Source organism: Oncorhynchus mykiss, chromosome 2, assembly GCF_057628025.1.
Source record: "Oncorhynchus mykiss isolate SJ-2025 chromosome 2, ASM5762802v1, whole genome shotgun sequence".
Classification (NCBI taxonomy): domain Eukaryota; kingdom Metazoa; phylum Chordata; class Actinopteri; order Salmoniformes; family Salmonidae; genus Oncorhynchus; species Oncorhynchus mykiss.
The window spans coordinates 27,073,856-27,094,297 of record NC_143023.1 but is presented as its reverse complement, the minus strand read 5'-3'; the positions used below and the strand labels follow the sequence as shown (position 1 = coordinate 27,094,297).

The 20,442-nt window shown below is 41.3% G+C and overlaps 2 protein-coding genes across 44 annotated transcripts in view; both read left to right on the top strand.

The window, feature by feature from the left end:
- Positions 1-11,610, top strand: part of LOC110485663 (regulating synaptic membrane exocytosis protein 2) — a 208,598-nt gene extending 196,988 nt beyond the window's left edge. For 28 of the 43 annotated variants that reach the window (XM_090194740.1, XM_090194692.1, XM_090194757.1 and 25 more), the window contains 5 exons: positions 6,290-6,431; positions 6,637-6,749; positions 6,920-7,021; positions 8,832-8,971; positions 9,065-11,610. In XM_090194740.1, coding sequence (XP_090050866.1) covers positions 6,290-6,431; positions 6,637-6,749; positions 6,920-7,021; positions 8,832-8,971; positions 9,065-9,262 — 695 coding nt within the window. In that variant the 3' untranslated portion in view covers positions 9,263-11,610. The remainder of the gene's footprint in view (positions 1-6,289; positions 6,432-6,636; positions 6,750-6,919; positions 7,022-8,831; positions 8,972-9,064) is intronic. The other 15 variants (XM_090194655.1, XM_090194651.1, XM_090194625.1 and 12 more) reach the window with 2 other exon arrangements.
- A 1,608-nt stretch (positions 11,611-13,218) lies between these two features.
- dcstamp (dendrocyte expressed seven transmembrane protein) lies at positions 13,219-17,356 on the top strand. Its single transcript, XM_036944233.2, has 4 exons — positions 13,219-13,313; positions 15,331-16,397; positions 16,509-16,847; positions 17,066-17,356. The coding sequence occupies exons 2-4, from the start codon at positions 15,345-15,347 to the stop codon at positions 17,129-17,131; spliced, it is 1,458 nt and encodes a 485-aa protein (XP_036800128.1). The 5' UTR covers positions 13,219-13,313; positions 15,331-15,344; the 3' UTR covers positions 17,132-17,356.
- The last annotated feature ends 3,086 nt before the right edge of the window (positions 17,357-20,442 follow it).

Below are 20,442 nucleotides of genomic sequence, written 5' to 3'. Positions count from 1 at the left end.
TGGCAGCATCATGGTTTGGGCCTGCTTTTCTTCAGCAGGGACAGGGAAGATGGTTAAAATTGATGGGAAGATGGATGGAGCCAAATACAGGACCATTCTGGAAGAAAACCTGATGGAGTCTGCAAAAGACCTGAGACTGGGACGGAGATTTGTCATCCAACAAGACAATGATCCAAAACATAAAGCAAAATCTACAATGGAATGGTTTAAAAATAAACATATCCAGGTGTTAGAATGGCTAAGTCAAAGTCCAGACCTGAATCCAATCGAGAATCTGTGGAAAGAACTGAAAACTGCTGTTCACAAATGCTCTCCATCCAACCTCACTGAGCTCGAGCTGTTTTGCAAGGAGGAATGGGAAAAAATGTCAGTCTCTCGATGTGCAAAACTGATAGAGACATACCCCAAGCGGGGTTTGAAGCCTGAAATGTGGCAAAAGGTCGCAAAGTTCAAGGGGGCCGAATACTTTCGCAAGGCACTGTATATACTGTAGATATTTTTTCCACACTAAGACCTTGTTTGTGGGTTACTTATAAGGTATATATATCAGCTCCAATCTGATTCATCTCTTACAATCTGCCACTCCGATGAATATTTTCCATTTTAGACCTGTCATAATCCCCACACCAACCTCATGGTTGAAGGATTCTTCACAGGGAAGAACAAGTGTCCTCAGAGGGAATGTCTGATGTGCTGTAGTGATCTACCTCTCTGCAAGTCCTTTACTCTTTGAAACATGTAGAATGTAGTTGGGTATTCTTCGTTCTATAGAACTAATGGAACAAGGAATCAGGAGTCAGCCAAGCATTCAGTAGAGTACTAGAGCTCTGAGACCAACAGAACACATCACCCTCTGCCATATCAAGTGACAAGACTACTTAACAAAGCTGCACTTATTGCTATCTTCTGTCTTCTTCCTGTAGTGATGAGTGTGTCACACTCTGGAATGAATAGTCCAGCAATATAAAGATGCACGTACTTTTGGCTTGTTAGTGTGACCTCACTCATTATAATGATCCAATAATTATGGGTGCCACTCCAAAACATTAAGCCTCTGGCTCTCACATCCGGATCACCTACCTCAAAGATAATGGTGTGTCTGATGGTTGTGATACGTAGGAGGAGGTGTTAGCAGGATCCTCATTAATACACAATGAGTTGTATTCTGATTTTAGTGCACTTAAAAATGTAAATGTCTGCCATTAAGAACAATTCAGGATTTAAACGAAAGTCAAATGTTTAGTACGCATATCTCAACTTTCACTCTGGTCGAATCCTTGTCATATTCCAAACTGCTACAGTCAGATGACGCATTAAAATGACCCAATTGGTTCAGGCGGTGTTATTCTCTTCTGTCTAATTTCCTTCACTTGAGAACATGAGAACATGTCATTCAATGGACAAAAGGGGAAATTGGGCGATTTTATTTCGTGGAAATAGGTTGCAGTGTTTCTCTTAGTGAGGACTTTTATTCCCAGTGAGGGACTGTAGCCCAGAGGTATGCTATATTTAAAGGAGAGCAGCTCAGTGCTTGTTCAGTAATTGGCCAGTACTGTGTCTATTCTGCCAGTTTCTCTGAGAAAAAGCACAGCAGTTGGTTTTCTGACAAGATAGTTAAAACAGCACAATTTAGCGGTCTGTTGTTTCAGTGCTAACCTGCCTCTACAGATATTTTGGCTCTCTCTCTTCACCAAGCCTGATGTCCTAGATTGTAATGGCATGTGGGAGAGATGCCCTATATTCCAATCTAATTTTACCGTGCTCACAAACTTTGTAAAGGGTCTTAGGAACCACCTGTGAGATCTGGACTGAAGTGGTTCTGGATGGATGGTCCAAGCTGGTCCAAGCTGGTCCAAGCACACACACTCCCAGTACTGAAGTGAGCTGTTTAGAGGATATCTGTTGCCTCAGGTTGAAGAGAGAGATGCCAGAGATGGCCATAATGAACTCTGCAGTGTTTATGGCGACTAATTCATACAGTCCATGTTGTAGCGTAGGTGCTTGAAATGATGTTGAAAGAAGTGATGTCTCAAAGACAAGAATTCGGTTGACAGCCATTTTGTGAGATTCTCTCACAAATGACAATTATTTAACAGGCAGTAAATTTGAACTAGCTCTAGTGAATTCTCCTTCGATAATGGCAATAATTTCAGCGCCGCTGTACTGGTAATGCATTGGTATCTAAACAGAGAGTGGGATAGCTGGCTACATGGGGTTTGCTGCAATCTTTGATGGAAAAACACTGAAGAGAACTGCGCTACTGGGGACCGTGGGGGTGGGAGGGGGATGGAGATCTATCACGTGAACTGTGAGTGACCGGCATGTGGCCAACACCCCCCCCCCCTGTGGAATAGCTGTTCAGGGTTGTTTATGCCCCTAATGGCTGGCTGTCACAGGGACCTCTGTGGCTCTGCATTTGTGGGTGCGTCTGTGCATGTGTGCGTGTGCGTGCGTGTGTGTGTGTGTGTGTGTGTGTGTGTGTGTGTGTGTGTGTGTGTGTGTGTGTGTGTGTGTGTGTGTGTGTGTGTTCAGTGAGTTGTATCTCTGGGTAGAGCTCCTTTGCCTGGAGAGGCAGCCGAGGTGCGCCTGAGCAGTGAGCCCTCTGATTGGCGGAGAAGGATGCAGCTTGCCCCCCCCTCTCTTCTTTTCCCAATTGCGTTAGAAGAGGAGAAGGATGGAGAGGAGCTGAGTAGCAGACACATAGCACAGAGCACTAACACGGAGCAGAGAAGCAAGCAAGCTCTCTCTCAACCCAGTCTCACTCTACGCAGCACAGGGAGACAACACGCAGAGCTACATCAGAGAGCCATTCTGCTACAGTACAGCTCCATAGTCTTCTCTTGAGCTTCAGCGTTCAACCAGTTCTTCAGTTATCCTCTCGGTCCACGGTAGAGCTGTCTGGAGACCTGTAACCTCCGCTAGAAGGCCACTTGACTCAGGTGATCAGTGGTTGATCAGTGACCATGGGTAGGCAGGGGCATGATGCCACTGCAGCGGCTGGCGCCCCGGGGTCCGGGATGCGCATGCAGCGTTCCCAGAGCAAGATGAGCCTGTCTGCGTCGTTCGAGGCGCTGGCCAACTACTTCCCCTGCATGAACTCCTTCGACGAGGAGGACGGAGGTAAGACGAGATGGCCCTAACCTTGGGACACTGAGGCAGACACACACAGCTGCTGCTGCTGGAGGGAGAGAGGAAGGAGCTGAGGGGGGAGAGAGGGAGCAGAGGGATGGGGGGGATGGAGAGGGGCAGCGGGAAGAGAGGGAGCAGATGAAGGGGTGGAGAGAGATGGAGCGGGGGATAGGGGAGAGTGAGGGATGGACTAATGGTTGACTGATGACCTGACAGGGGAGAGGGAGCATGGGGAGGGTGGAGGCTGTTGTAGTATTAGCTGTGGTACAGTACTGTGTTGCTGGTGGATGGGCATGCTCAGTGTGTTTTTGGAGAGGCTTATTTTACTTCAGTAGCTACTTCCCTGTTTGTGTCGTTGGCTACTGCTTTAGTCTGACGTTCTGTTCTGAAACACTGGCAAGCATGCTTGTCTTGTCTCGATTGGAATGAATCACTATTTGTTTTGGTGTGGGCGGTAGAATAGATTTAGATATTGTGTTGACCTCGTCTCCAGTGTCGAGTGTGTGTGTTTATAGTTGTTTTATTTCTGAGTGGGTGTTGAGAATATGTTTGATAATCCAGATAGGATGTTTTCATAAAACTAGGTTAGGGAATTGTATTAGCTGTGGTTGTGTTAGCTGGGTTAGGGGGATTGTATTACCCTCCTCCTATAAATAGACTTATAAGACTCTTCTGAAATAGACATGATCCACTGGAATGTTGAGATAATACAGTAGAAATGTCTCCAGCCCCCTCCATCTCAATCTCCTTTTCTGGGTAGACACTGACTTTAATGCTTCCTTACCTGGAGTTAAAGGCATTAGAGTAGTCGACCCAAAATGTCCAATCAAGTTGCTGTCCACAAACATTTCTCCCTGTACTGATGATGTTTGTAAACAGTCATTTGATTGGACGGAAGTGACACTGCAGGTGAGTCTTTGTTTGATGTGTAGTTTAGACAGTATTTTAGAGTATCTTAGGACTCCTGCAGAGAATAGCTCCTCAAATGAAGTTTTTGTTCTAGCATCTAGATGGGCTCTGGGAAAATGCCGTTTTATGATTTTCCCAGAGCCCATATATCTCTACCACTCCAAAGTGACGCATTTTCATTGAGGAGTGTTTCACGGCTGGGGCTGGATGCACTGCAGCATTTTCTAAATGCTTTACATTTTTTTCTGTCTTTCACAGATCCTTAACTCTTTGCAGAATACATATTTTTCTAGATTGTTTTCCCTTTTAGTGTGATACGGGGGGGAGGGGGGGGGGGGCTCATGGCACACCTTTATTCAGCATTAGGTATAAACTGCATCATTAAAAACAGTTGGCTGGCCATTAAAAAGCGATTTTATAGATTAGCTTCTCCTCCTTTATTAGTATTGCCATCCACAAGGACCTCAGATACGTACAGCCATATGCATGCTAACCGCAGTACATACAGTGGCTTTGATTCAGCTGAATGAATGTTCATTGATTCATTCAGCTGATCATTCAGCACATCGCTCATTGATTGTGTTTAGGTGGTTGCTGCATGGCGGGAGCCTGACTGTCACACTGGCAGCTCTTTAGATGCCTTTAGACGTCACTGTCAGCGTATCTGAATCCAGTTTGCTTTGTCAGGGCTGAGGAGAGGATGAGGAGGCGGATGTCATTGAATAGCTGAGATGCCAGGGTTCTGGCCTCAGCAGTGAGGGCCTGCCTGAGTAATAAAGGCGTATCTTCCTCTGATTCTAAGAGTCTGTACTTCCTGTGGATGGGAGACAGGCAGGAAGACAGGAAGTGAGAGAAGCCGCAGGCAGGGACAGTAGTCAGAGTATAATTAAGGCGTTTGAAGATGAGCATATTCTTGGCACAAATCACACACACACAAATTCTAAGTTACAGAGAGTGAAATTGTATTAAGAATAATATGAATATATGCCAGATTATTTTCAGTTTATTTGAACACAGAGAATGGGGAATTGTTGAGTGGTCTTCAAACTGTAAGAGGTCTTGGTTATAGAGGACTTTATTACCCCCTCTGTGTGTTGCCCTCATAAAGGTTGTTCCTGTGATAAAGCAGAACCACTCTTCTGTATGTAAACATTGAGTGAGGAACATTCACTCTATGCTGACATGCATTCCCTGTCCAGTGGTCATGCCTGACACAAATTTTCTCTATTTACGTTCGTTCTCTTTGCCCTGGTTATCCTCCGAGTTAAAACAATAACACTGCTTGAACTCAATACCTCTGCTTCCTGCATTCCTTACTGAGAGACAAGACAGACCCATTAGTTCACCTTACCATTTGACACTTTTAATTAGTCCACTGTACCCCTTATGCATTTTTGTATTTGAAGGAACTGCCATTTTGTTTCTTTAGTTCTCTGCAAAAAAACCCTGTCATGTGACTTGTGTAGAGCTCTGCAGTGGCTGACTTGTACCAGTACCTGCTCCTACAGTTACCTCCAGTATATTCCTCTCCTGGCCCTCCTTGGTGGTTTGCAAAGAATGCCATTCAGGCCCCACGCAGCTCCAGCCACTTCCTGGCCATGTGCCCTAAGCAGGGCCTGCTGTCACATAGATTGGAGATGTTCAGTGGGTCTAATGGGGGCAGTCAGCTGTCACCTTGTATCAGTTGGGGGAGGCCAGACACGGAATGGTTCTAGGTGAAACAGAGGGATGGAGGGGGGAGGGAGAGAGAGAGAGACTCTAAGACAGAGCAAGAACCCTGCAGAGCAGGCAGCCGGTGCTCTGGCATAGCAGGAAGAGGGATGTACATGGTCTTCTTCTGTTTAGCCCATTCATACACAAACACACATACACATGCACGTATGCACACACAACTGTTTTTTTTAAATATTTCTGTAGATACTGTAATATGGCACTTTATGTTTAATAAATCTCTTTGCTAAATGATCACATGGAAGTTGCAGTGCCTTGGTAGCACTGAGAATAGGATGCATGATGTTGTTGGTAGAATTGCCATAGAGTGGAAGTGTGATCTTCCTGTTGATGACTTCAATGAGACTTCTCGTAATAAGTGAAAATGCTATGTCTACAATGAACCTACTGTATGTAATTCGAAAGCAAAGCACACACTTGAGAGCAATGTATTGACTATTTCTCCACCCTGCTCTTTCCCTCTCTCTCTCTGTCCCTCTCTCTATCTCTTTCTCCCGCTCTGTCCCTCTGTTCTGTCCAGAAGCCGGTGGGAAGAAGCTTCGCAGCACCGTGCAGAGGAGCACAGAGACGGGCTTGGCCGTAGAGATGAGGAGCAGGATGACTCGGCAGGCCAGCAGAGAGTCCACCGACGGCAGCATGAACAGCTACAGCTCCGAGGGAAAGTAAGTGAAGTATGACGCATACCAATGTGATAATGTACATCCCCCACAAAAAACTGTGTTTTAGGTCAAATGTAGGTTTGGGGTGCTCATTTTTATTTCCTGTCTTTTTGGGGATCTTGCCAACTCTAAATAAGCAAGTTCAAGCTTTGAGGCCTTCTTCTTTAGTCTCCATAGTTACCAGTGTCATCTCTCCCTTCTGTTCCAGCCTGATCTTCCCTGGTGTGAGACTGTCCTCCGACGCCCAGTTCTCTGACTTCCTGGATGGACTTGGCCCAGCCCAGCTGGTTGGACGACAGACGCTAGCTACACCACCCATGGGTGGGTGGATCAGATTTCTTTAACAATGTTGTGTCAAGAGATTCTGAATGAATTATATATTTGGTTTACGTGTCAAGACGCCTTTAGCGACCCCATCCCACACGGAAAGGATATCTGTATTGTGTGAATGGAGTGTTAACATTGTGTTGGCTGTGGTGTGTGTTGTTCAGGTGACATCCAGATTGGAATCGTGGACAAGAAAGGAGCGCTGGAGGTGGAAGTGATCCGAGCCCGTGGCCTTGTGGGAAAACCAGGTTCCAAGGCACTGCCAGGTAATTTACTACGTGATGTATAATATATTAATATATGCTATTTAGCAGACACATACAGTTGAAGTCGGAAGTTTACATACACCTTCGCCAAATACATTTAAACTCAGTTTTTCACAATTCCTGACATTTAATCCGAGTGAAAATTCCCTGTCTTAGGTCAGTTAGGATCGCCACTTTATTTTATGAATGTGAAATGTCAGAATAATAATAAAGATAATGATTTATTTCAGCTTTTATTTCTTTCATCACATTCCCAGTGGATCAGACGTTTACATACACTCAATTAGTTTTTGGTAGCATTGCCTTTAAATTGTTTAACTCGGGTCAAACGTTTCGGGTAGCCTTCCACAATCTTCCCACAATAAGTTGGGTGAATTTTGGCCCATTCCTCCTGACAGAGCTGGTGTAACTGAGTAGGTTTGTAGGCCTCCTTGCTCGCACAAATTTTCTATAGGATTGAGGTCAGGGCTTTGTGATGGACACTCCAATACCTTGACTTTGTTGTCCTTGAGCCATTTTGCCACAACTTTGGAAGTATGCTTGGGGTCATTGTCCATTTGGAAGACCCGTTTGCGACCAAGCTTTAACTTCCTGACTGATGTCTTGAGATGTTGCTTCAATATATCCACATAATTTTCCTCCCTCATGAAGCCATCTATTTTGTGAAGTGCACCAGTCCCTCCTGCAGCAAAGCACCCCCCACAACATGATGCTGCCACCCGCGTGCTTCCCGGTTGGGATGGTGTTCTTTGGCTTGCAAGCCTCCCCCTTTTTCCTCCAAACATAACGACGGTCATTATGGCCAAACAGTTCTATTTTTGTTTCATCAGACCAGAGGACATTTCTCCAAAAAGTATGATCTTTGTCCCCATGTGCAGTTGCAAATCGTAGTCTGGCTTTTTGATGGCGGTTTTGGAGCAGTGGCTTCTTCCTTGCTGAGCGGCCTTTCAGGTTATGTCGACATAGGACTAGTTTTACTGTGGATATAGATACTTTTGTACCTGTTTCCTCCAGCATCTTCACAAGATCCGTTGCTGCTGTTCTGGGATTGATTTGCACTTTTCGCACCAAAGTACATTCATCTCTAGGAGACAGAACGCGTCTTCTTCCTGAGTGGTATGACGGCTGTGTGGTCCCATGGTATTTATATTTCCGTACTATTGTTTGTACAGATGAACGTGGTACCTTCAGGTGTTTGGAAATTTCTCCCAAGGATGAACCAGACTTGTGGAAGTCTACAATTTATTTTCTGAGGTCTTGGCTGATTTCTTTTGATTTTCCCATAATGTCAAGCAAAGAGGCACTAAGTTTGAAGGTAGACCTTGAAATACATCCACAGGTACACCTCCAATTACTCAAATGATGTCAATTAACCTATCAGAAGCTTCTGGAATTTTCCAAGCTGTTTAAAGGCACAGTCAACTTAGTGTATGTAAACTTCTGACCCACTGGAATTGTGATACAGTGAATTATAAGTGAAATAATCTGTCTGTAAACAATTGTTGGAAAAATTACTTGTGTTATACACAAAGTAGATGTCCTAACCGACTTGCCAAAACTAAAAATTATTTTTAATGACTTAAACCTAAGTGTATGTAAACTTCTGACTTCAACTGCATACCCAAAGCTACTTACAGTACAGTACATACATTTTTTGTATTCTGTATTTGAGTGGAATAGAATAGAACCCACAGCCCCGAACCTCATGCTAGTACAAACTGATCACTACGGTAACTAGCGCTTGAACCAATTGACAATGCTGCCAATAGTATTGTAACTATTCTGTCTCTCTCTCTCTCTCTCTTCATAGCACCATATGTAAAAGTGTATCTTTTGGAAAACGGAGCCTGCATAGCCAAAAAGAAAACAAAAGTAGCAAGAAAAACCTTGGATCCCCTTTACCAGCAGCAACTGCCTTTCGAAGAGGCTCCTGGAGGGAAAGTTCTACAGGTAAACTATGTTCTACAAGGCCTTGATAAATACTTCACAGTTCACACATCATCATATTATAATAACATGTCTAATAAACCCTCTTCTCCACAGATCATCGTATGGGGAGACTACGGACGCATGGACCATAAATCCTTTATGGGAGCAGTTCAGATACTTTTAGATGAGCTGGACCTGTCTAACATGGTGATTGGCTGGTTCAAGCTCTTTCCTCCTTCCTCATTGGTGGACCCTACCTTGGCCCCCTTGACAAGAAGAGCTTCCCAAACGTCATTGGATAGCCGGTCATAGCAGTGTGTGGACTGATAGCATTGTTGTAGCAGCAGCACCCAGTGTTGAGGTTAAACAAGCTGCGACAGACCGGTCACGCCCCCCGGTTACACTGCATGCTTGATGTTGTGTCTTCTGAGCCTGTTTCTAGGGGTGCAAACGTGATCCTGTGTTTTGAGCAAAATGTCGCACACATTGTGCGTAGCGAGCGTCGCTCCCTCGGCCGGGTCGGAGCGCCAGCTCAGATTGGAAGGCCGTAACGGACTCCTTAGCACCAGGAATTGTCTCTAAATCGAGCGATTCCAGGTTTTCATCCAATCTTAAGCCATGGGGGTCGAAACTGGGAACCCGCTCGATGAGTTCTACAGAAGCCCTTTTCGAATGAAAAATACATGTTTTCGTTTTTAATGAATTATTTTGTTTTTTGTTTGTTTTATTGTCGATGTACTTGTATACCTGAAGGGGTGACTGACAGTGTTGTCCTGTCCAGAAGCTTGGTCACGCCACGCCAACAGACCTAGCTAGATATGTAAATGGAACTATGAGGATCATTGCAATAGGAGAGGTGGGGTGTCCCAACTAAAGCTCAAACTCCGAATATGAGGCCCTATATAAATACCTATAGGTAGTAGATCACACCAGAGAGACAATACTAAAGTTACTAAAGGCAATACAGAAGTGGCTACTGTACTATCGACACTCCAGAATCTATTGATCAGAACCCACAACAAGACTAACTTTTATGACTTAACGTTATTATTTCTCTGTTGATATATTGTATGAAATTTAAATGAAGATAAAAAATTAAAAAATTAATGATTTTTTTGCATGGACAAAAATTTAGCTGAAAAAAAGATAAGAAAATTATTTTCTTGAGGCTGCGACTTGCAAAAAAAGATGAAGAAAAACAAATAAAACACATCAGCCATTTTCAACAATTTATATTATTTTTAAATATAAATTTCACTAGTGCATGGTTTTCAAAGGGGAGTGAATGCAACAGCGTGATAAAAAAAGACACATTGTTTATCATTCTTTAGACCATCCATAACATAAGTCTGTGTTTGGCAGACATACAGTAAGAGAAACTAAAATAAAAACTTTTGGAGTTATTTATCCAAAAAAACTGTTTATGTGACAAAGTGATGATGAAAATAAATGTAAATTATTTATTTCATTGTAAAGGTTTACAAGCCTTATAAAGATAAACATTACGTGCAAATTGTACACGTCTCTTTCTCTCCCTTGTCCCAGGGCATCCCCCTGATATTGTCCAGAGTTTCAGGACTGTTGGTTCTTTTACAGCTCTGTATCGTTTCAATATGTCTTTTTTTTTGGGGGGGGGGGGGGGGGGATTTGATTTGTTTAACAAGCATGTTGAAAAGGATTTTCTGCAACATGGCTTGGGCACACCTTAAAGTAACTCAGCATGTTTTGATAAAGAGGATGTTTGGCAGTTTCTTGTACAGTGCATGTCAACTTAGTTACTTTTCCCCCCTCACCTTCAATTGAATTCTACAGCAAATTAATTACTTACTTTCATGGCCAGACTATTAAAACGTTATAACAAAACATTCCACCAACCCCTAGATCATATTTTATTTCCACTTTTTCAAAAAGAATGACAAGGAAAAATATTTTATATTCATTGGAGGTTGACAAAAAAGTTGTGGTTGCAAGTGTATTTTATTTCAGTATTGTTAACTAACATGCAAAAATAATCTGTATTGGTACAGCAAGAAGGATATTTATGTCCAAGCAAGAAGCGGCAAACATACAACTTATGTACTGTATATTGCTGTGTAGTTCAGGCACTGTTTGTGAGGACGAGTAAAACACAAGGTCAAACAACATGGGATGTTGCCACACTATATGAATTTTGTTTTTTTGTTTTTGTGAAAAGGACATTTATTTCATATTTTTATTCGTTTATTTACAAGCCAAGACCAGTTTTGTTTTTTTATTTTTAGTAATTATAAATGCTTCTTGTGTATGGAAGGTATAAGAATCTTACAGTTATGTCTGAATGAAAATAAACTGAGACATTATTCCTTTTCCATGTTAAACCTATACATTCTAATGTCCATCCAATATCTTGATGCTATATACTTTCATTTTTGATTTACATTGTACATATTAGAAATTTGAATAAAACAAGCAAACTCAAATAGATGAATACAATATTTTGGAATAGGAATAATGTCTCACATGATGACAAAGACATATGTTATTTACCCTTTTGAATGCCTTTTCTTTCTTTTGTTTTGGTGCAATGTGTTTATGCCAAGGCTATGTCTTGGTGAAGTATGGTTGAGTACAGAGATTTATGTAAGTTATTTTTCAAATAAAAAATGGATATTACACCGACACTGAGTACCAGTGAGCAATATCAACATACAAAAACATTTTTTCTGGCCATGACTATTTCATGTTCCAAAACATCCATAAACTATTGTCTTTATTCATTCAGGTAGGTTGTTCCACAGCATCCACAAATTACTGTCTTTATTTCTCCAGGTAGGTTGTTCCACAGCATCCACAAATTACTATCTTTATTTCTCCAGGTAGGTTGTTCCACAACATCCACAAATTACTATATTTATTTCTCCAGGTAGGTTGTTCCACAACATCCACAAATTACTATATTTATTTCTCCAGGTAGGTTGTTCCACAACATCCACAAATTACTGTCTTTATTTCTCCAGGTAGGTTGTTCCACAACATCCACAAATTACTATATTTATTTCTCCAGGTAGGTTGTTCCACAACATCCACAAATTACTATATTTATTTCTCCAAGTAGGTTGTTCCACAACATCCCCAAATTACTGTCTTTATTTCTCCAGGTAGGTTGTTCCACAACATCCACAAATTACTATCTTTATTTCTCCAGGTAGGTTGTTCCACAACACCCACAAATTACTATATTTATTTCTCCAGGTAGGTTGTTCCACAACATCCACAAATTACTATCTTTATTTCTCCAGGTAGGTTGTTCCACAACACCCACAAATTACTATCTTTATTTCTCCAGGTAGGTTGTTCCACAACATCCACAAATTACTATCTTTATTTCTCCAGGTAGGTTGTTCCACAACATCCACAAATTACTATATTTATTTCTCCAGGTAGGTTGTTCCACAACACCCACAAATTACTATCTTTATTTCTCCAGGTAGGTTGTTCCACAACATCCACAAATTACTATCTTTATTTCTCCAGGTAGGTTGTTCCACAAATTACTATCTTTATTTCTCCAGGTAGGTTGTTCCACAAATTACTGTCTTTATTTCTCCAGGTAGGTTGGGAGTAAAAAGAAAAACCCATTGTCTTTTACAATAACAAACTGTCTGGCAAGTATCAACTTGGTCACAAACTTTGTGGCCCACTAATGGTTCCTACCTATTCTACAGTCTACGCTACAAATATTTTGTCTTTCAGAAATGTATACAGCATGTGAACAAATCAAGACTTAGGTCAAGCTGGGGGAAGTTAAGAGACAAGAAGTAGCAGTCAGTTCCACTTCCCCTCATATGAGTGCAAAGTTGTGCTTCCACTAAATTATTTGGCAACAGTACAGATGAAAGAACAACCTATACTTTTGGAGAGAGCCAGGAATACATTTTACTACAGAACTAAAAAGAAAGTTCCTCTTTTACTGTTTTAACACCACCTACTCAGCTGTGTAGAGTGGTATGTTGGAATGACCAACAATGCTCTATGCTCCTTATATTGAAGGTTGTACTACTTGAATAGTAAGTAAGTAATTAAGTATGTTAGTTAGTTAGTTAGTTAGTTAGTTATTTAACCACCTATCACAAAATACTTTACTTCAACAATGACAGTACTGTATTTTGAGTTTATTCTTCACGTGTTTGTTGAGATGAACTCCTGTAGTGTGGTTAGACAGTTAAATGAGCGACACCACGATGATAACTGGGAGGTGACTAAGTTCTGAAATTTTAAATGGGAAATGAGTAAGTGTTGAGGTTAAAATTGGTATGAAAGCTTGAGAGTTCTGCTTATCATTTCACATAGTCTACTATACAGACATACCACACAGGACCAGCAGGTAAGGGAGACACTGTGTTGTGATAATGCTGAATTTGTGAGGCTCTAGTAATGCTTTCCAAAGTATTGGTGGATGGTTGTGAAAAACTATGTTTAATGTATAAGGTTGGACACACCAGTGTCTGCCCAAGATAGTCAACAGTCACTGTAGCTTTAAAGCTACTTTTGGTTCCCTCTAACTATATGTTATGCTAAACGTTACCCAAAATGTTTATGGAAATGATAAATCAAATGAAATCATATGTATTTATCCTCTTGGATTTCAGGCATATCTCAGTCCTCTTGATATTAATAGATTGTTTGATTATTCTTTCTGAATGCCTGGTTGGTTGTGTCGTGTCTTTACTATCATTAACTGAAGACTGATAGTTTTTATCAAAGATTCTCTGTAATTAGTTACTACGCGATCAACTGATTAATCACGTAACTAATTAACTAGGAAGTCGGGGCACCAAGGAAAAATATTCAGATTATTTTATCTGATCAATTAGTCTTCGAATTAATGAATTATTTACTTTATCTCACGTTAGTCTCATTCCAAACGTCGTAAATGGTTGGTTATCTGCACAAACCCAGTCTTCACTATTAGTCATCCATGCATCAATTGTCTTAAATCATGTATTTATTACTAACTAAGCAATTCACAGAAATGCATAAACAAACAAACAAACAAGGTAAATGTGGTTACATTAAATGAGAATGTGCCCTAGTGGGCTAAACCGGCATGGTGGCTTGTTAGACAAAAGGGGAAGTGGGGGTCGACTAAGAGGTCACTGCAGAGTGATAATTATAACAATTTAAATGCTAATCCTTTGCACATGAACGCTCACTCATTCAGGAACAATTGCAATCAATATATATATTTCCGCTCAGTGTGTCGTCTTGATCGCTGGTGAAAAGTTAATTTATTTTGTAGAATTGTCCATCTCTCTCCCTCTCTCTATCGGTTGTGGTTAGAGGGGATTGTTCAGAGTGACATTCGTTATAGAATGCATGTTTCGGGGGTTGTTGTTCTTTGCGTTCAATGATAGCGAATTCCTAGCTGCAGACTAGTAATCAATATCAAAGACTTGTTCTTCTTCTGTGAGTATCGATAGTCTAAGAGTTTAACAGTGGCATGGTTAAAAGATTCAGCAATGGTCTACAACCTTTGTCTCCCCTAATGGAGAAAAACATGGTCTGCAACCTTTAGCCATCTCGTAATTGAGGTAAGCTTGGTCTGCTGATCGAAAACCCGAGTGGGGTTTTTATTTGGAATGGCAGAAAAGGCTGTCCCAGGATGTCTGACTCTAACTGGGCTCAGGGACGGTCCTCTGATTTAGTTAAAATCCAATTCCCTTTTTGAGTTTACCTTCATTAAACATCCAAAATCACATTATAAAATAGTGTAAACAGTATCATACTCACTCATTCATCTTATACAATTAGATGTAAACCTCATATCTGAGGCTATTACATAAACAACGTTATGGTAATGTGCCACACCGTCTTCCATGAGCTTCCCAAGTTGTGACAGATGGACCAGTTCGTAGCTGGATTCTTCACCGATCTTTTATACTTTCTCTGGAACATGAAATTTGTTCGTCCTCAAGTTCTGTGAGGTGGAAGGATTTCCTTTGTCCTCTATGAAAACTTACTCTCTCTATACTATGTGGCAGGGTCTTCTCAGGAATTTACGACCTCTGACCACAGCAGCCTAGTTAAAGGAGGCAAGAAGGAAGCAGGGAGAGGTGGATGGGTTTGCTATACCCAAAGAGGCCAACATCATGACAGTTGTTTTGATCTTTTTTTTCAGTGTGCTTAGGTACCTTATTTTACGTAAATAAATGACCAGATATTTACCAAGAAATTACATGGTTTAAATGGAAAGGACACAGTTCTAACCTATGAATTACATGTTTCTTTTGGATACATTCAGTCTTCTTTTTTGCCACTTAGTCTGAGACCATTTCAGTAATGGAATTTCCGAGGATTTTACAGTATTATCACACAGATATTTGTCCTTCTTCCTTTCTCAGGTACTGTTTCATCAATGATGAAAACAACTTGCCCTCAATTGAAACAAGCCCTGTATCACTCCTGGTCCGCTGCTGCAGACCTGTACACAACAAACACCAGGAAGGGCTGGAGAAACCGATCAGTCCTCTTGATCATCTGTCTCACCTTCAGTCTCATCCTGAGCTCCTTCCTCCTCCTCTACCTGCTCTATGTCCTGCAGTACGGCCTGATGGTGGCTGCTGGGATAGCAGGCTCCTGTTGGGTGGCAGTGGGGGCCTCTCTGTTCCTCTCTAAGAGGGTGCGGTGCTTTGGGGTTCTGTTTGTGCTGTCTTGTGGGATGAGGCAGGGCCGGAACGTTCTCATCACCGCCGGGACAAGTTTGGTGGTTCTCAAGAACGTCCAGAACACGCTGGAGAACATCACAGGGCTCAGTAGGAGTATGGTGTGCAACCTGCAGGCCAAGAGGGTGTCCATCGACACCACGCCGCTCTGTAACTACGTCAGGATGTTGAGATGGGTTGGCGACGTACTCCGAGCTTTCACAGACTTCGGGGTGGCGGAGTTGGTTTCTGATCTGGAGGTCACGTCCAGAGGAGACTCTGAGAAGTTGAGGGAGAGGCTGGTTGAAGCTGAGAGGACTCTAAATGGAACTGCCAAGAGCGTCTGGGCCGCGGTGGACACGCTGTCCTCTGTAAGTCAGAGACTTTTCCCTGCCTTCAGTTTCCTCCTGTTGATGGGCTTCACAGTGCTGCACTTGAGGAGATATTGCCATGACAAGAAATATGAAAACGTGTACATAACCAGGACATTCATACATTTTGATGAGAAGCAGAAGGCAGAAGGAAGGCCTCCAGTGCTCCCCCTCACACCGAAGGAGGCTAGACGCTACATCACCATCCCTTACCCTCGACTCAGGGCCACGGAAGGGAAAGCCATACTGAAATTCAGTTTCCCAGTGTTCATCCATTGTCTAGCCTGGGTCTTGTTCATAGGTGTTGATGTACTCATGTTCTGGTTTGTTGAGGTCATCAGAACGCGACTTCATGAGCTAGAGCCATTTCATGTTCCTTTGATTATGAACATAAACGTAAGTATCTATGTTAATAAAGCACACAACAAGATACTGCCTTAATTAATTCAATACAATCTAGCCACTAGGCTATAACCATGTTGCTCTACTGAACCATTGTTGTTTCAGGAAGACATGACCATTATTGGTGTCCCCATTTCAGAGGAGATCAACAGGAGGGATTTCTCCTACCAGGTGTCCATCTTTGAGAAGAGTTGCCTTCCTAAACCTAGATTAGTACTCTATGACTCCATCCTGCCTCTGGTTGTGTTACTAGCTGCCCTTCTCAGCATGTCCCTGATGTCTGCCAAGCTCACACAGATCAGGCTCGTGGTGTGTGAGCAGTTCTTCTCCACCAATGCTGAGGAGAGGGTGGAGTTTCTGCATGCTAAGATCCTGAAGAAGAGATCAAGAAAGAAAGGGAACAGGAAAGCTGAGGAAAGTAGTCTGAGATCCCTCATCAAGAAGGTCTGTATAATCCAGAGATCATTGATAAACATTGATGGAGACCTTAGAATGGTATAATACTGTATATTACATAGATGTTCTTATGTGGCCTACAGTACTGCACATTGCCATAATTTGTCCCAGGGAAAAAGTGCAGATTCATTTCTCAGTACAACAATAGATACAGTATATGTAAGTTACTAAAGTACTGTTTGATTAATCCATACTTTCTTCATCAGACAGATTTCTGGTGTCCAATACTCTACAGACCACAGGAGTATGACAATGTTCAGCAAGCAAGCTAGACTTTCTGCTGCCACAGGAAGAAGTGAGAGACACTTTTTTTTGTTGAAAATGTGAAATGTGAGTTATGAAACACGTTACATTATAACAACTAAAATCTAGACTAATGACATGTTGTCATTGTAAATACATATAGTATTTCAGTTTGTTAATTCATGTACCTGTATAAATAAAGGTTAAAAAAACATGTTTTTATAATAATAAAAATAAAGGTTAAATGATGGTTACCAAGGTTTCTACGCAACTTTTTGAAGCAATCTAATCTAATTGGGACAAAATGACACTTCATTTTAAAGAATAAAAACACCTCAAAAACAGCCATCAATCCCAGTAACTGAGATATAAACATATTGTATCTCTATGTCATGCATTTTCTTCATTGTTACCATGCCCATGGAGTTTGGATGATCATAAGTGCACAGGGTAATTGTCTGCAATGAGAACACGAAGCTCTGCAAAACATGATATCTGTTTCAGTTGTTTAATGTCGATCAAAAACGACAGGGACAGTTTTGCTGACATCATCACGCAAACCAGACCTTCCCTAAATGTGCACGCCACTATTCAGTTCCCATCATGCACTTGGTGTTTAGTCACACACCATTAGCATTATATCCAGACGCCACAATGCTCATCTACCACAGTGATTGTAGTGGGTCCTGACAGTGACACATTCCCCTTCACAGAATGCTGACAGTCAGTCAGGAGACGTACCCCTCTAAGCTTCTGTAACGTTGAAATATGACGTTACATTTACCAGATTATTTCGTGTCAAGGTATTTACAGTGGGGTTCAAAATTATTGACTAACTTTTTTAAGATGAACAAAAATGACTGCTTAAAATAAATCATTCAAATACTGAGCTATATTGTATACTTAAAAAAATTGGGAAATTATATTATTTATACTATTACAATTTCTGAGAGAAGGATTTTGTTTAAAAAGTAACATATATTTTTTCTCAAACATTTAGGGGTAAAAAATATTGACACCCCTGTTTTCAATACCTTTTAATATCTCACCTTGCGAGAATAATGGCACTGAGATTTTTCTAAGAAAAATATGAGTTGGAGAACACATTGGGAGGGATCTTAAACCATTTCTCAATACAGAATCCTTCCAGATACGTGTTCCTATGGACTGCACAAATGAATTCAAACCACAAGTTTTCAATGGGTTTCAAGTCCGGAAACTGAGATGACCATTGCAAAATTTTGATTTTTCCAAATAAATAATATAATTTCCCAATTTTTTGGAGTGTACAATATAGCTCATTATTTTAATGATTTATTGAAAACATGTGGTTTGAATTGAAGAGTGCAGTCCATAAGCACATACTAAGGATCCGAAAGGATTCTGAATGGAGGAAGTTTCTAAGATTGCTCCCAATGTGTTCTCCAACTCATAAAACATTTTAGAAAAAGGCTCAGTGCCGTTATTGAAAGGTATTGAAAACCGGGGTGTCAATCATTTTGACCCCTACCTTTTCTCTTCAGCAATTGCATTAGTATAAAATAATATCATTTTCTAACATTTGGGGAGCATACAATATAGCTCAGTATATTCATTATTTATTTTTGCTCATCCTAATCAAGGGCATCAATAATGTTGGACCCCACTGTATATGAAGATAAAGGATAATGTGACATTTTTTGCCTAATACCAGAATTGGACATGACATTGCTTAATTGTGCTAGGCAGGTCAACTCAGTAAAGTGCAGTGTGAGTGTTTGAAAGAAAATATATACTTATTTTAACCCAGTTCTATTACTGAGAGAAGGCACAGTGAAAGAGAAGACAGAGTGACAGAGAAGGCAGAGTGAAGGAGAAGGCAGAGTGAAGGAGAAGGCACAGTGAAAGAGAAGGCAGAGTGAAGGAGAAGGCAGAGTGAAGGAGAAGGCAGAGTGAAGGAGAAGGCAGAGTGAAAGAGAAGACAGCGTGAAGGAGAAGGCACAGTGAAAGAGAAGGCAGCGTGAAGGAGAAGGCACAGAGAAAGAGAAGACAGAGTGAAGGAGAAGGCACAGAGAAAGAGAAGACAGAGTGAAGAAGAAGGCACAGAGAAAGAGAAGACAGAGTGAAGGAGAAGGCACAGAGATGAGTGGGCTGACTGTGACTCACACACTGCTGCCACTGACCCCTAGCATTCCCTCTGATAAACTCACATTATGTCTGCAGAGCCCCAGCGGCTCAGTACCACGCCAGCATGTCAGCATGCCCAGTAGGAGACAATCCCAATGTGTAGTGTGATGCTGTGTGACAGCAGGACTGGGCCTTTTTTACATAGGGCCAGGATGCAATCCAAGGCGCGTTGCAGCGCTGCACTACCTACAATTTCCCCGGCGTTTGTGAAGCTCGCATTCATGGTAAATGCTGCGAATGTCAGATGATAATTTCCAATTGAAAGCTATTTTCAAGTGTAAATTAGCTTTCAATGTAAAACACTGTGCGCTTCTAGACAACCTGCATTTGATGGTATCCCGGCTATAGTTTAACACGGAGGTAAGGGTAGACTCTCGTCCAATATGCCAGATACAAACATAACAAAGACATATTGTTGGAAGTTATGTGTTGAAATGGGTATCACCGTCATCATCATCAAATATAACTATGCAAGTGTTTATTTCAAATAGAAATAACATAATAGATTTTATGCAATTGATAAATTGTACTAAATAGTTTGGAAACATAAACATTGAAATAAATCATTCTCTTTACTATTATTCTGACATTTCACATTCTTAAAATAAAGTGGTGATCCTAACTCCCCTAAAACAGGGAATTTTACTAGGATTAAATGTCAGGAACTGAGTTTAAATGTATTTGGCTAAGGTGTATGTAAACTTCCGACTTCAACTGTGTGTATATATATATATATATATATATATATATATATATATATATATTTACTGAGTGTACAAAACATTAGGAACACCTTCTCTTTCCATGATAGACTGACCAACAGTGGCATGTGTTCGTGGATGCCAAGGGAAGCCAGGCTTTCCCAAATATTTGACCAATAAAAACATTTAAATGATAAAATATTGTATCTTTTGTCTCTCCCTGTGTTTTCATAATTTTCTGTCAATTCGCAAGTGGCTGAATCTCACCAGAATAATCACCCGAGCGAGGAAAACAGTGCCCCTCTCTCTCAGTATGTGTCGACCATGTATCTGATGCTGTCTGGACCAAAAGAGTATCACATGTTGCCGCTGTACCATTTGATTGATTGATGCCAGCAAATATTTGGCCTTCCTTGATAAACAAATTATAAAATGATTTACCAATCAGCGTTGAGCTGAGCTCAACTGTGGGT